Below are 14,584 nucleotides of genomic sequence, written 5' to 3'. Positions count from 1 at the left end.
CATCCCACATTACTCAGCAAAAAACAGTCTGCAAACCTCACCACCAAACACAAATAAAGCACTCCACCCCCAAATCTCTGTTTGTTGTGAGTGGGCTATAAAAAGTCATTGTTTTTCCACTATTAAGTAGATATGAAGGAAGTCAGTCCCTAGAAGTTTCTACTGCACCCTTTATGCGTAGTGTTGTCTGTTCAGTGTTGTGGCAATAGACCACAGAGGTGCCAACATTTAGAGCACCACCAGTGAAGACAAACGATCACAGAATGTATATAACATTTATTTTTTATCCCCTTGAATATGTAAACCTGAAATGTTCGTGCACAATTTTCCAGCTCTGCTCTTGCTGTTGCTTTGATACCTGGATCTGATTTGCATTTACATTTTGCATTTGAAGTCAACTTGAAATGCTGTTAGCAACCTACTGTGAAATATATACAGATCAAACACAGTTAGCAAATATGTGAGGACAACAGGAATGTCTTATTTTTCCACTGGAGGAAGTGTTAACATGGATAATACACTGAAGCCACGGGTTAAGGTTAAAATGCAGTTTTCACTTCAGAAGATGTTAGCTGTTGGACTGGAGTTGTGTGGACTCTCTTTCTGATGGCACCCATTCACTGCAAAAGGATCCAATGATGAGCAAGTGATGTAATGCTAAATTTCCCCAAATCTATCCCAAATGAAGAAACAAATTCAACAACATCTGTGATGGTCTAAGGAGAAATAAATATTTTTGGGTGAACAGATAAATAAAGAAGTGAGTGAGTGAGTGAGTGAGTGGGTGAATGTATGAATGAATAAGTATTATATACAGTATACTATATTTATCTTATTTTTCCAGTTAAAATATCAAAAATATAAATTGACATACAGAATGCAGAAAACATCAAGATTTTTCATATTTCTTAAAGTACTACTATCTACCTCCAAATTTTTTTTATTTTGTCTTGCTGTAGTGAAAAAAAATACTGGTGTATTAAGATGAACTATGCTTTTTATTAATCATACATTGTCCAAAAGCAATGAAAATATATTTTGAAATTTGGCTTCCCAATTGAATTTGTCTTATTTCACAGATTGAACATTTTAGATATTGTTAAGTAAAAATAAAAGAGATTAATTAAAAACATATGAGGTCATGAAGTCTTATTTGCAGTGTAAACCTGGTTAAAGCATCTGAGTGTGATCCAAACTCTTTAGATGGCCAGTCATGGATACATATATGAAGGTCACATGGTTTAACCTGCCAGTTTTTCTGTGTTCTTTTCTGAAGGTACAGTCCATCCAATTACCCCCTGAGGCATGTTTACAAAACACACAATGGATTACATCCATCTCTGACTAAGCCTAAGCCATCTAAGACATGCTCTCAGAGTCCAACTTTTCATACAGTCACAGAATATATTTCTTCTCTTCCAGCTGAGGGAATATTGGTCTTTGTTAGCACCAAACACGGGCAAAGAACTGTTTGCAGGTTTTCTTTTTTTGGCAAACTGTTTAGATGGATCATGACTCAAACCGCACACTAAAACGCCTCAATCCTAGCCCAAGCAGAGCTTAAGCTTTATGTTAATCACATTAATTTTTGACTGCATTGGCTGCTAATTCAGAGTGAGCCATTAAGACTTGCAAAAATCAGACTAGCAAAGAGCATTACCTACTTATTCCAAAGTATTATGTGAAACAAACATGTGATGGAAGAGGATTTGCCCTCTCTAAAGATAGATCCCTCATGCTTAAATAGAAAAATATATGGCTATTTAAATTGCTTAAGTAAAAAACACCTATGAAAATAATATTACATTGTCTAGCCTACTTTCTATGAGTGAGTAGTTAATTTTAAAAGAAAATGTTTGAAATATATATATATATAGCTAAACTCAACTACATTTTTTTCTAATTAAACATGATTTCTTCTTGTTTTTTTTTTAAGTGATGGGCATATCTGCAGTCGTTAGATAAGTCATTTAAATTAGTCATATGGGGAGTGACTAAGCGAATGAGAACACAGGAAATGAAACCAAGATGTTTAGTGCAAAGTTGAAAACAGAATTTGGTTTGGAAATTCTGCGATGTGAACCTCAGTAAAAGTATTTGTGGCTTGGAGATAGCAAAGTCACGTGTTGTCATCTAGACCACCCAATTTCAATATGTCTCTGAACCAAAAAGACAAATGAAACAATGTCATTTTCAACATTCCTTTTATGACAAATAAACTAAAAAAATAACATATTTGCAATGTTCCTAAGTGAAGTCTTAATTTTGAAAGTAAAAACATCATACAACATATTATACACATACATATGTGATTGTGTCTAATCAATAACTTAAACCAAAATAAGCCTAAAAAATATTTTTGCACATAATTTGCACAATTGGATGCTGACTTTTGGAGTGTGTTTGTTTAAACTGCCATCAGTTAGAGACAGAAGCTCTCCAAAGCTTTGTCATGAAACACTAGATGGCGCAGTCCGATAGGTCCAACTCAGTCTGACATTGTGACATCATCAAATGGTGTAGCTATTGTTTTTATATATATATCAGCAGCCATTAAGATATTCTGCTTAACATTCAAATAGCCTACTTGAATACAGCAAGTGATTGTGATAGCAGTGCGCTTCAGAAACCCTCCACCTTCCCCAGCTCCACCTGTATAGGTCTGCTACAAGGTGATTCATTATGCTACATATGGGGGTTTTCCTATATGTTATATGTGCAGCAGTAGTATTTCTTACATGTTCACAACACATGACAATGTTAATGTGTTTGGTTTTGGCAGAATAGATCTGCTATGCTGTGGCAGAGCAACTGAGACTTGCTACTGCTAATACATCCACATACATGCTACTGTGAGCATCCAAGTAATCTTGTTGCTGCACATATGACATACATGAAATTACTTCCACAAATATAAAGTACAGGAAACTACCCCTTAACAGATATATACAGGTGGAGCTGGGGAAGGTGGAGGGTTTCTGAAGCGCGCTGAAACTGCAATAACAAGCTCAATGGCTGCTGATGTGAGGGGAAAAAAAACAGTTGTGCCATGTGAATGATGAAGTGTTTATATCAGATTGAGTTAGAGCCTATCAGCCATCTAAAGTTTCATTACAGAATTATTCATTACTCATAATTGGTGTCAGAGTGAACAAAGCATAATATCGATCAAAACACCTTTGCATGCCGTTTGAGCAGAGACCACAAGCCCTATAAACTTAGACCATCTGTTACAGCAGGTGTGAGGCATGATGAGAGCCCAGATGTCCCAGTCTGATCCTTTTTCATCCTCAGAAAAAGGTTTACACCAGTCACTAGTCTACTTATAATAACAATGTTCAACACTGCATTTGCCATTCAACGCCCTTTAAATGAAGCCCTCAAAGGATAACATAATAACAAAATAAAATAACCTTAACAAAGGTGCTTTAATATATAAATTATACTGACATATTGTTTTAACAAACCCTTTTTTCTAATTTTGGTTGTGTAAGAAAGAGTTAGGACTAATAACAAACCTTTTCAGCTGTGTTTTAGGGTCATTATGTAAAACAACTCATAGTGGCACCTAGTGGCGTGGATGCACTGTCATTGAAAAATATGATCAGCAGTGACATTGTGCATTATGGCAGTCATGCCAAATTTATTCCACAAGCAAAATTATCTAATAAAAGAGGGGTTTTCAAGTTTGTGCATTCCGCTTGTGTCATATATATATATATGTGTATATATATATATATATATATATATATATATATATATTAGTGCTGTCAATCGATTAAAAAAAATTAACTAATTAATCGCACAATTTTTAAAAATTAATCGCGATTAATCGCGATTAATCGCAATTAAAAGACTGAAACTTTTTGGATATGTAAATGTAAAATGTAAATAATTAATGTAAACTCAAGACATTTAAATTTAAATTCAAAATATTTAAATTCAAAATATGATTGTTTATTGGAATTTTTGTTTAACTTGTAACACAGATTTTCTCATGTAAACAACATACCTGCAATAAACCATCAATATCCTCCAAATTAACTGTTGGCTTGAAAGCCATATTTATTACAGAAATAAAAACACAGGCATGTAAGTACCATTTGAATTTCAAAACAATCAATGCCAATGAAAAACAAAAATGATTTCCATGTTGAATTCTAAGTGGACTGCAAAAAAATTCCAAAGTATAGTCATTGCCAGTGCTTTAAGTGAGCCGGTATGCACCGGTACTCAGTAGCCTACCGCCACTTCCAAATATAGCTCTTGAGCGTACCGCCACCTCTCCGTGCGCCCAGAACGTGCTTGTAGCGTACCGGTACGCTCATTTGGACATCTGTTTTAATAGAGGTTTTAATCTTTTACCTGCACCGCCGATTTTCAGAGCGCCCTTCACAATGCAAGCTTCCTAATTCATCCCACCCAGGGCAGAAACTACATTACCCATTCACCCTTAAGTTATACAAGTGAATAGCGCATGTGTCGCTTTTCCCGCTGTTAAGTGTCAACAACTCAACGTGGCCGGAGAAGGTGTGTGAAACTCGTTGTGAGTTATACTAAAGCAAAATCTTGAGTATTTATTGTCTGATAAACATTAAAAACTGTCTGCGGAGGTTGAGTCGTCCTGCAGCCCCCGCTGGCTGTTCATTGGCTGCAGCATCTTTTTTCTAAGTTCTAAAAAAATACCGTAGACGGCAAGGCACAAATTTAGATATTTATTTATCTAATTAATCTATAGCCTATGCACAAAGACAATATGATCTTTTTGTCCCCTTTTTGTTTTAAAGCTTGATGAAGAGAGAGAGCGCAAGTTGCTGCAGCTGCGAGGAGGACAGTGATGCACGCGCACAGGAGTGATTGACAGTTCGCGGCACTGTGTACAAAAAATACTCCGCTACACAATTATTTCGTTTAAGCTTATTAACGTTAGCGTTACAGAAAGGTCTGATTTACGCACTGTTACAGTCATTTTTTTTTTTTTTTTTTTTTTTTTTTTAAACAATGACATTTGAGTTCATGATTTTAATGTTGCTGTTTCTTGTGGCAGACTAAATGAAGAGTAATGTTTCTTGTGGCAGACTGAAGAGTAATCCGGCAGATTTTTATACTGAAACTTTCCGTCTAAAAGTCCTTCCTTGGTCTTATCCATATTTCTTTGCACGTTGAACACACATAGGCCACAACTGGAAATAAAAAAAACTGCAACCGCGTTAATTGCGTTATTTTATTTTAACGCGTTAAATATTTCAAATTAATCGAATGCGTTAACGCGCTAATTTTGACAGCACTAATATATATATATATATATATATATATATATACACACAGCTGAAGTTATTCAACATTAGTGTAGATGCATTTAGACCTCTTTAACCTCCTGCTTCGTAATTGTGATTGATAGACCTCTTTGTTAAGCAATGCAAACAAAATTAGTGTTATCGAATAGCAAATGGGTTTTTCACTGTGAATATCAGGTAAGTTATGCCTAAGAAATCAAATTCAAGTTCTTTTTTTTTTTTGTATAGCACATTTACAAGCTGATTGTACTTTGATGTCTATCCAAACTCATCCTGTTAGGATGAATGTGTTCTGCGTTATGAAGCTTTGGGAGCAGTTGTTACTGTTATTCTTGCCTCATGACAGGGAAAGTGATGCCACGGTGAGGACATTCCCTAAAGGGACACGTGCTATGTTGGAGGTGGAGCACTGAACACAGACAAGAGATCCAAGCGTATTATCACAGTTCTGTTGTCCAACCAAATGACCCTGAGGCTGACACTCTCACTCATACGTGTACTTCTCAATAACTAATTCCTAAGTCCAATTCTGTGTCTATTTTTATACATATTGTAGCCAGAAAAAGACAAGTACTAATCAACTAATAGGATTGGCAGTGAAATTAACATTTTATAACGTAGGCTGTGTAAGCCAAAGAGAGGGAGGAGAGTTTGCACTATAAAGGAAGACAAGACAAACTGGGAGTCACACTAGGAAACTATCTACACTTGCTACAGAACAGTGCTCACGTGCAACAGTCAAGAGCAAAGCAAAAGACGTCCTCTCAAAACCAGGTAAGATCTGAACTGTCATCACACTTTAGGTTAGCTGTTGACTTGCGTTCCATTTATATGAGATTATTCAGTGTGAAGGCTAGCATTATTGTCCACTACGAAGATTGAAATGTAGCATAGTATTTGTACATTTTCAGAAAAAAATTTGTATTAAGGTGAGACACTGCAGCCAAAAACACTGTTTTTTCAAGCACCTGTCAATTTTGAGATTTTGGGCTTTTTAGTTTTTCATAAAGTGCTTTTTCAAACTAGTGGAAGGAAAACATCCAAAAGACACTGTTAAGTGTTTCTTTTATAGCACTTTATCTGTTTGTGTCAATAGATTTCAAGTACAATACATATCTTTAAAGGCCGTTTTCTCAAAATGAGTTTTTTCTTCAACACTGAGCCATAAATCTCCACTTCAGTAGCACTTACACACACCAAACTTGACATTTTTATTCCTGTCTATGTTCTGAAGGTTTTTACAGAGGGATAAACATATTGTTTTCTGGCTGTTCAAAGTATTTTCTGAATTATGGAGTGACAAAAAAAAAGATAACCAGAATTCCCTCTGTAAAAACATTTGATTCTAATATGTCAAAAAAAATTTAACAAAAATTTTGAAACTGACTTCATCTAGTGTTCAGATTTTTGTACTAGACATAGTTCATTACATAATGCTTCAATTGCATATTTAAACATAACATTCTTTTGCAATAATCAATGTAATCAATCAACTGGGTAAGTAAGGGGATAACTATTAGTTTTTGTTTTTTTTGCCCTATTCACCTGCAGTGTCTCGCCCTATTCACTTGAAGAAGTTGTCAACACATTTTTACCTCATTTACACCTAAAGGATGCATTTTAGTACATAAATTGTACATTGGGTACTGCCCTTGTGGACAGCTTTGTATCTTTTTTTTCTGATAGTTAAATACAAGATAACAAATTGCTATCATGTAGACTACACACTGAGGAGCATCGGTTGTTTGCTATTCAGTGTCTTGATTTCCAATTAACTAAACATTATGCTAATTGATTAACTCTAACCTAAAGGAATGAGGTCAACTCTTTATCAAGAATATCCATAGTCGATAATGATAGTCAGCTAAATGTGACATATGATGCTTAGACCTTGCATCTTGATTGCACTTGAGAAAAGATTGTGATCATAAATTCTATAGCACAACAAAAAGTTTAATATTGGTTTCGTTTTACTACCTTTGAACCACACAAGCGAATCAGTTTAACTGAACATACAGCACACTAAATCATACTATAGAAATCTAGTGTGATTTTTAAACAAGAGCATGATGGATGAATTTTCCTGGCCAAATAAGTGCCTTACATTTCATGTGATTTATTCATATTCATTTACACATGAATAGTAATTTAATAATCTCAACTGTTGGGTATGCTCCTGTTTGAAATATTTCAATATTATTAAAAATGTGTATTTTTTTAAATATCTCCAAAGGCCATGCAGTCCCACATTTGAAATAATTTAACTTATCTTCTGTTAAAATGTTCATGCCCATTTCTATAATGTATTTAGCAAAGTATAACTCATTTTGCACCATGTGGCAAAGATGACTTAACACTTTTCAAACATAGTGCTTTATTATTCAACGTACATTGCCACTAGTTGGCCTCATTCACAAAGACACATTAGAAACAGATAAGAGCTAATCCTGAGTGCTGCTTCTCCGGAGGCTTATGAAGCGGTCTATCGTTATGCTAATCTCCTCTTCCCTGATTAGCTCTAGTGGATTGAAATCACAGCAGGACAAAATACAAACACGAATGGTTTTCCAAACACTATTTTTAATTCGGTTACTTTTCATGTTGCTCAATCACAAGACTGTTTTCTACTGGCACATTTTACACTCCAACTTTTTCCCTTGTCATTTCAGAAAGCCTCAGGTGACTTTCCATTATCATGACAAAGTAAGTCTATGCATTTCCAACAATTTATAAATACTTGAAATAGGAGTCATAAAGACATTAAAACATCATAAATCAACATTTAAATGCATTTAAGACGATAATTTCTCTGTATCCTATTCCTACAGACTATTCAATATTTTATTCATATTTATGACACCTAGATTAAGCAGCCTTCATGTAATGCGCCTACACCTTGTTTACTAGTAGTATTAAATCTGTAGTGGTCTTTTTGGTTTTCAATCCTAGTGGATTACTGGATTTATAAGAAATCCCTTTTAGAGTGGATTGACAGGATTACCACAAGAGTTTAAAAGTAACAGTGCAAAGCTTGGCATATGCAGATGACTAATCACCTCATGGAGACTAACATATTAAAAGCATGCAAAATACAGTGGGTACGGAAAGTATTAAAGACCCCCTTAAATTTTTCACTCTTTGTTATATTGCAGCCATTTGCTAAAATCATTGAAGTTATTTTCTTTCCTCATTAATGTACACACAGCACCCCATATTGACAGAAAAACACAGAATTGTTGACATTTTTGCACATTTATTAAAAAAGAAAAACTGAAATATCACATGGTCCTAAGTATTCAGACCCTTTGCTCAGTATTTAGTAGAAGCACCCTTTTGATCTAATACAGCCATGAGTCTTTTTGGGAAAGATGCAACAAGTTTTCTCACCTGGATTTGGGGATCCGCTGCCATTCCTCCTTGCAGATCCTCTCCAGTTCTGGATGGTAAACGTTGGTGGACAGCCATTTTCAGATCTCTCCAGCAATGCTCAATTGGGCTTAAGTCAGGGTTCTGGGTGGGTCATTCAAGAACAGTCACGGAGTTGTTGTGAAGCCACTCTTTCGTTATTTGAGCTGTGTGCTTAAGGTCATTGTCTTGTTGGAAGGTGAACCTTCGGCCCAGTTTGAGGTCCTGAGCACTCTGGAGAAGGTTTCAGTCCAGGATATCCCTGTACTTGGCCGCATTCATCTTTCCCTCGATTGCAACCAGTTGTCCTGTCCCTGCAGCTGAAAAATTCCCCCACAGCATGATGCTGCCACCACCATGCTTCACTGTTGGGACTGTATTGGACAGGTGAGGAGCAGTGCCTGGTTTTCTCCACACATACCGCTTAGTATTAAGGCCAAAGAGTTCTATCTTGTTCTCATCAGACCAGAGAATCCTTCAGGTTTTTTTGTTAGCAAACTCCATGGGGACTTTCATGTGTCTTGCACAGATGAGAGGCTTCCGTCAGGCCACTCTGCCATAAAGCCGCGACTGGTGGAGGGCTGCAGTGATGATTGACTTTCTACAACTTTCTCCCATCTCCCGACTGCACCTCTGGAGCTCAGTCACAGTGATCTTTGGTTCTTCTTTACCTCTCTCACCAAGGCTCTTCTTCACCGATAGCTCAGTTTGGCCTGACAGCCAGCTCTAGGAAAGGTTCCGGTCGTCCCAAACATCTTCTATCTAAGGATTATGGAGGCCACTGCGCAGAATTTCTTTTTGTAACCTTGGCCAGATTGGTGCCTTGCCACAATTCTGTTTTTGAGCTCTTCGGGCAGTTCCTTTGACCTCATGATTCTCATTTGCTCTGACATGCACTGTGAGCTGTAAGGTCTTATAGAAAGGTGGACTCAGCTGGCCTCAAATGAAGGTGTAGAACCATCTCAAGGATGATCAGAAGAAATGGACAGCACCTGATTTAAATATATGAGTGTCACAGCAAAGAGTCTGAATACTTAGGACCATGTGATATTTCAGTTTTTCTTTTTTAATAAATCTGCAAAAATATCAACAATTCTGTGTTTTTCTGTCAATATGGGGTGCTGTGTGTACATTAATGAGGAAAAAATTAAAATTACATGATTTTAGCAAATGGCTGCAATTTAACAAAGAGTGAAAAATGTAAGGGGGTCTGAATACTTTCTGTACCCACTGTATATTGTACTCTCTCGATGATTATAATATCAAGGCATTTATGTTGTTTCTACAGGGTTTACAAGAAGAATAGTGGCAATGGTATGGTAAGGCTCCCTTTATACTGCCCATTACTTCTAGCTAATCTGCTCCGTATGCACATGCTCTCAACGATTGCCACATCTGAGTATCAGAACTAGCCCAATGACCTAAGCCCAAACATCAAAACTCAAACCATGCCACTCCAAGACCTTAAGTAGATATTATGCATTACACATATTTTTAAATTAATATATAGGCTAGTAGTAATTATTAAAACAGTCAATTTTATAAAGTACCTCACAGGAGTTCAATGGCTCCCATCCCTCACAAAACTCATCAACTAGCATAGTTTTATCATTAGTAGAATACAATATATCAGTTTAAGTATTTCAGTCAAATATAATATGTGTAACCTTTTCATTTTATTGAGTTGGGAAGTTGGGAAAACCACAGAATTGGCAACCCTGCTCTAAATATATTTCTAATACACAAGCACACTTGATAATCAAGTAATCATTTATTACAGTTATGTCTTTATTTGGGGAGAAGAGACTTTGTGGACCATGTGGAACATGTTGACCCAGTTGGTACGTTCTTGGTTACTTTTACTTAGATTATTCCTTAAGATTGTGGTAAAGTTTTAACTTTTTTAAAATTAAATGTTTACATGTATATCTACACACATTATTCTAGTTCAAAAGACTTGTAATTTCCCTCTCAGATGGGGTGCTCAAAATTGATCCTTCAGCTCTCAATGGAAAGAAAGGTATGAATTCATTTAAAACATTATCATGATGAAAACATGTCATTTATTACATTTATTTAGACACTATTTAATTTTTGTAGTGTGGATACAGCTTGCATGTGCCTTCCGTTATGGACGAGAGGATCTGGACGTGATTGGAGTTTCCTTTAGAAAAGATATCTGGATAAAGCGCATTCAGATGCATCCCTTTGAGGGTACCAAGCCCCCAAACACTCCAATGCAGGATGCGCTTTTAAAGAAAGCTGGAGAGCAAGGACATCCCTTCACTTTTGATGTAAATTCACATTTATGCATTAGGCACTGTGAAAACAATCAAGGATGTCCTTCATTGGTGTCTCTTCTGTTCTGTCTCAGATTCCAGTACATCTTCCATGCTCAGTGTCCCTTCAGCCAGGACCAGAGGATGCCGGGAAGGTACAGCAGAAAAACATACATATGTGCAAATGCACTCACAAACATAAAACTATGATTCTTTAATATGCAATATGTCTACTTTTACAGCCTTGTGGGGTTGACTATGAAGTCAAAGCCTATATTACAAATGAAGAAGACGAGACAGATGAAAAGGTTGTCAAGAAGTATGTACTGCTCCATTTTAACATAAAAATACTCACCAACAAAATGAATAAATTGTTATGCTGATTCCAATATTTCTACCAATAATAGGGATACCTGCCGTCTGATTATTCGTAAAATCCAGTATGCACCAAATGAGCTAGCACCCGGACCCAAAACCGATCTCAACAAACAGTTTATCACTGCAGACAAACCAATACACGTGGAGGCCTCCATGGAGAAAGAGGTAGTGTTTTAAATGCCTGTTGTTGATCGTTTATGAAACTGTGATGTTTTCATCATTTGCAGTTCTATGTATATTCATTCACGCTGGATTTCTCGCCCTTCAGCTCTACTATCATGGAGATCCCATTCCTATCAAACTGAAAGTGAATAATGAGACCAGTAAAGTAGTGAAGAAAATCAAAATAAGCAGTAAGTATTTTTATAATTCATATTAGAGAACTAAACAGCCACTTTTTCGCCCATTTAAAGCATTTAAAAGTAATATATACAATCATCAAAGACCAATCTTCTAAGTACCCTGCTGAAAACAAAACTAACAAAAAACAAACAGAAACCCTTATAGAATTTGTAATGGTTTTAATGGGGAATTGTATTGGATATAATCAGGGGCATATACAGATGGGGGGGGGGGGGGGGGGGGGTTGGGTCCATTTGACCCACAAAAAAACACACTACTTGACAGTGTTGCCAGGTCTATGTAACAAAACCAGTCCAGCCCAAAGGTCAATATCACAAAAAAACTTTGTGTTTATTTTGGTTTGAGATGTGGTGTTCCCTTGCGATATCTAGTGGTTGAAAATCGTTATTCGATAATCGTCATTATTAAGTCATCATTAATTGTATCTCACTATGATCCACAATAAACTTTAATTAATTGTATGTTTCAGTTCACCAAATTACAGATGTACTGCTTTACTCAGCGGACAAATACCACAAATGTGTTCTGAATGAAGAGTTTGCGTGAGTGAGAATTTGTATTGTATAATTTATGTATGTATAGTATTTGTATTATTTTGTGCCACATTTAATAAATAATTCTAAATAATATTATAATCAAATAATATTATAATTGTACACATTTTTCATATCTTTAAAAAAAACATTGTTCTTGAGAGGTGAACAAACCCCCTTTTTGAAACAGGGACCAAATTAATGCGAACTCCACCTTTGAGAAGGAATATAGAGTCACTCCTCTGCTTGCTAATAACAAAGAGAAACGTGGCCTTTCACTGGATGGAAAACTGAAAGATGAAGACACCAACTTGGCTTCTTCAACAATGTCAGTTAATCTTTATTACAACGTTTGAGTATATCCATACATTGATAGCTGGAAAATATAAAAGTCTTCTGTATTAGGCAGATAGTCATGCACTTAGTCCAAATAACATATCTGTATGTTTATAAAGTATAAAAAACTTGTATTTATAAAAATGCAAGGCAGATAAACAAGGTGACTTGTCTGAATCTCTGAATCTCTCTGCAGTCTGCTCCCCAACATGGATAAAAAAATACAAGGCCTTGTTGTTTCCTACAAAATTAAAGTTACCCTGATGATGGGAGGTGGTCTCTTGGGAAGCCTAACATCAAGGTTTGCATCTTGACATCCCTAAATCTTCTCATCTCAATGTCTCAGTGAAGAGACATAGAGAGCATTTTACCTCCTTCTCTATAATGACTTTTGCTGTGTTAATAAGGAAGATCTTTCCCTTGATAATGCCCAAACACTGCTTAATGAGGAACAGTCTGCTTAGAGTTACCTTGTCATTAACCAACAATGAAAATAAATCCAGCAGTACACTGTGTGATGTGGTTTACCATTGTGAGTAGTCAAAGTACTCAAGACATGTTTATCTTCCATACACAGTGATATTACTGCTGAACTCCCCTTGGTTCTGATGGCACCTAAACCAGCAGGTGAGGTTTCTGTTCTTTTATATCTAAAATGAGGGTGGCTTGGGTGTGTGAGGTATATACAGCCCAGTTATTCAAGGATAGTTCTGTATTTGTGACCACAACATATCTTCAATTTCAAGTAATACAAATTAGACAGTTTATAAAGTGGCACTGCTATGAAACATTCTAAAGAGCATAATTTTCTTGTTTTCTAACTGCATCCTTGTCTATTCTCAAATTGAGCAGAAGTGTAAGTATCAATGTAAACTTTTTTTCCCATCTTGAGACAGAATGTTATTTTTGTTTTCATTTTGACACTTAGACTTTGAGGCTTTAACAAAAATGAAACTTTTTTTAAAATGCAGGACAGACATCAACCTTGAATAGACTCAACAGCCAGTGATGGAAAAGAGCAAGTCAGAAGGAGAGACACTCAGGAATAGATGCAGATTCCAAATAATTTCATTTCATGAGCCGTAGACCATAGATGATTTCTTGTTGCAAATATCGGTGTAAAAGGAATTACCTGTATAGTGTTAAAAATGGGCTAAAGGCCTTGTGCACTAAGAGGAACTCAATGACACTGATCAAGCATTGGTCTGATGCTGATGTCATGTTTGTTTCTTCTGCCTTTATAATGGGATCTCAGATTAATGTTTTAGTTTCTTTTTGTATGTGAATGTAAAAAATTAACAACTTACGATAAATGTATTATTATAATTGTATTAAATTGTATTTTTTTCCTGTATGTGGTGATGGTGGAAATTAATAAACATTGAAGTGTTATTTGGACCACTATCAAATTTTTCCTCATTCTTCATCATGACATTATATAGATGCAGGGAATTAAAAAAAAATCATCCTAAAATTATACCCACAACCACTATACAGTAGTGTCACATGATCCTAAGAAAGGAATTATTCTTAATATGCTGATTCATTATTAGAATGATTAATGTTGGCAACAGTTGTGCTGCCAAATATTTATTTATTATTTATTTATTTTCAGGATTCTTTGATGATTAAAATTTTTAAAAGAGAAGCATTTATTCAAAATATATTCAAAATCCTTTCTAACAATATAAATCTTTGCTATCACTTCTTAACAATTTAACACATCCTTGCTGAATAAGAATTGTAATTTCTTTCAAAACAAAAAAGAAAGAATACAAATGTATATTATAATAGGATGATTTATATTTTGAATAAATGCTCTTCTTTTTAACGTTTTATTCATAAAAGTATCCTTAAAAAAAGTCATCACAGGTTCCAAAAAAATATTGAGCAGCACAAAAGTTTCCAGCACTGATAATAAATCAGCACATTAGAATGATTTCTGAAGGATCATGTGACACTGAAGACTGGAGTAATGATGCTGAAAATTCAA

General features: G+C 35.6%; 1 protein-coding gene across 1 annotated transcript; it reads left to right on the top strand.

Moving 5' to 3' along the window:
* The first annotated feature begins 5,748 nt into the window (after positions 1 to 5,748).
* Positions 5,749 to 14,054, top strand: LOC113114500 (arrestin-C-like). Its single transcript, XM_026281412.1, has 15 exons — positions 5,749 to 6,071; positions 7,967 to 8,000; positions 9,991 to 10,021; positions 10,483 to 10,543; positions 10,678 to 10,722; positions 10,803 to 10,996; positions 11,077 to 11,136; positions 11,224 to 11,300; positions 11,389 to 11,524; positions 11,628 to 11,712; positions 12,192 to 12,264; positions 12,446 to 12,583; positions 12,788 to 12,892; positions 13,169 to 13,218; positions 13,563 to 14,054. The coding sequence occupies exons 2-15, from the start codon at positions 7,993 to 7,995 to the stop codon at positions 13,598 to 13,600; spliced, it is 1,101 nt and encodes a 366-aa protein (XP_026137197.1). The 5' UTR covers positions 5,749 to 6,071; positions 7,967 to 7,992; the 3' UTR covers positions 13,601 to 14,054.
* Positions 14,055 to 14,584: the final 530 nt, after the last annotated feature.

The sequence above is a fragment of the Carassius auratus genome, chromosome 14 (genome assembly GCF_003368295.1).
Source record: "Carassius auratus strain Wakin chromosome 14, ASM336829v1, whole genome shotgun sequence".
Classification (NCBI taxonomy): Eukaryota; Metazoa; Chordata; class Actinopteri; order Cypriniformes; family Cyprinidae; genus Carassius; species Carassius auratus.
The sequence above is the reverse complement of the archived record's forward strand: the minus strand, read 5'-3'. Positions and strand labels throughout refer to the sequence as shown.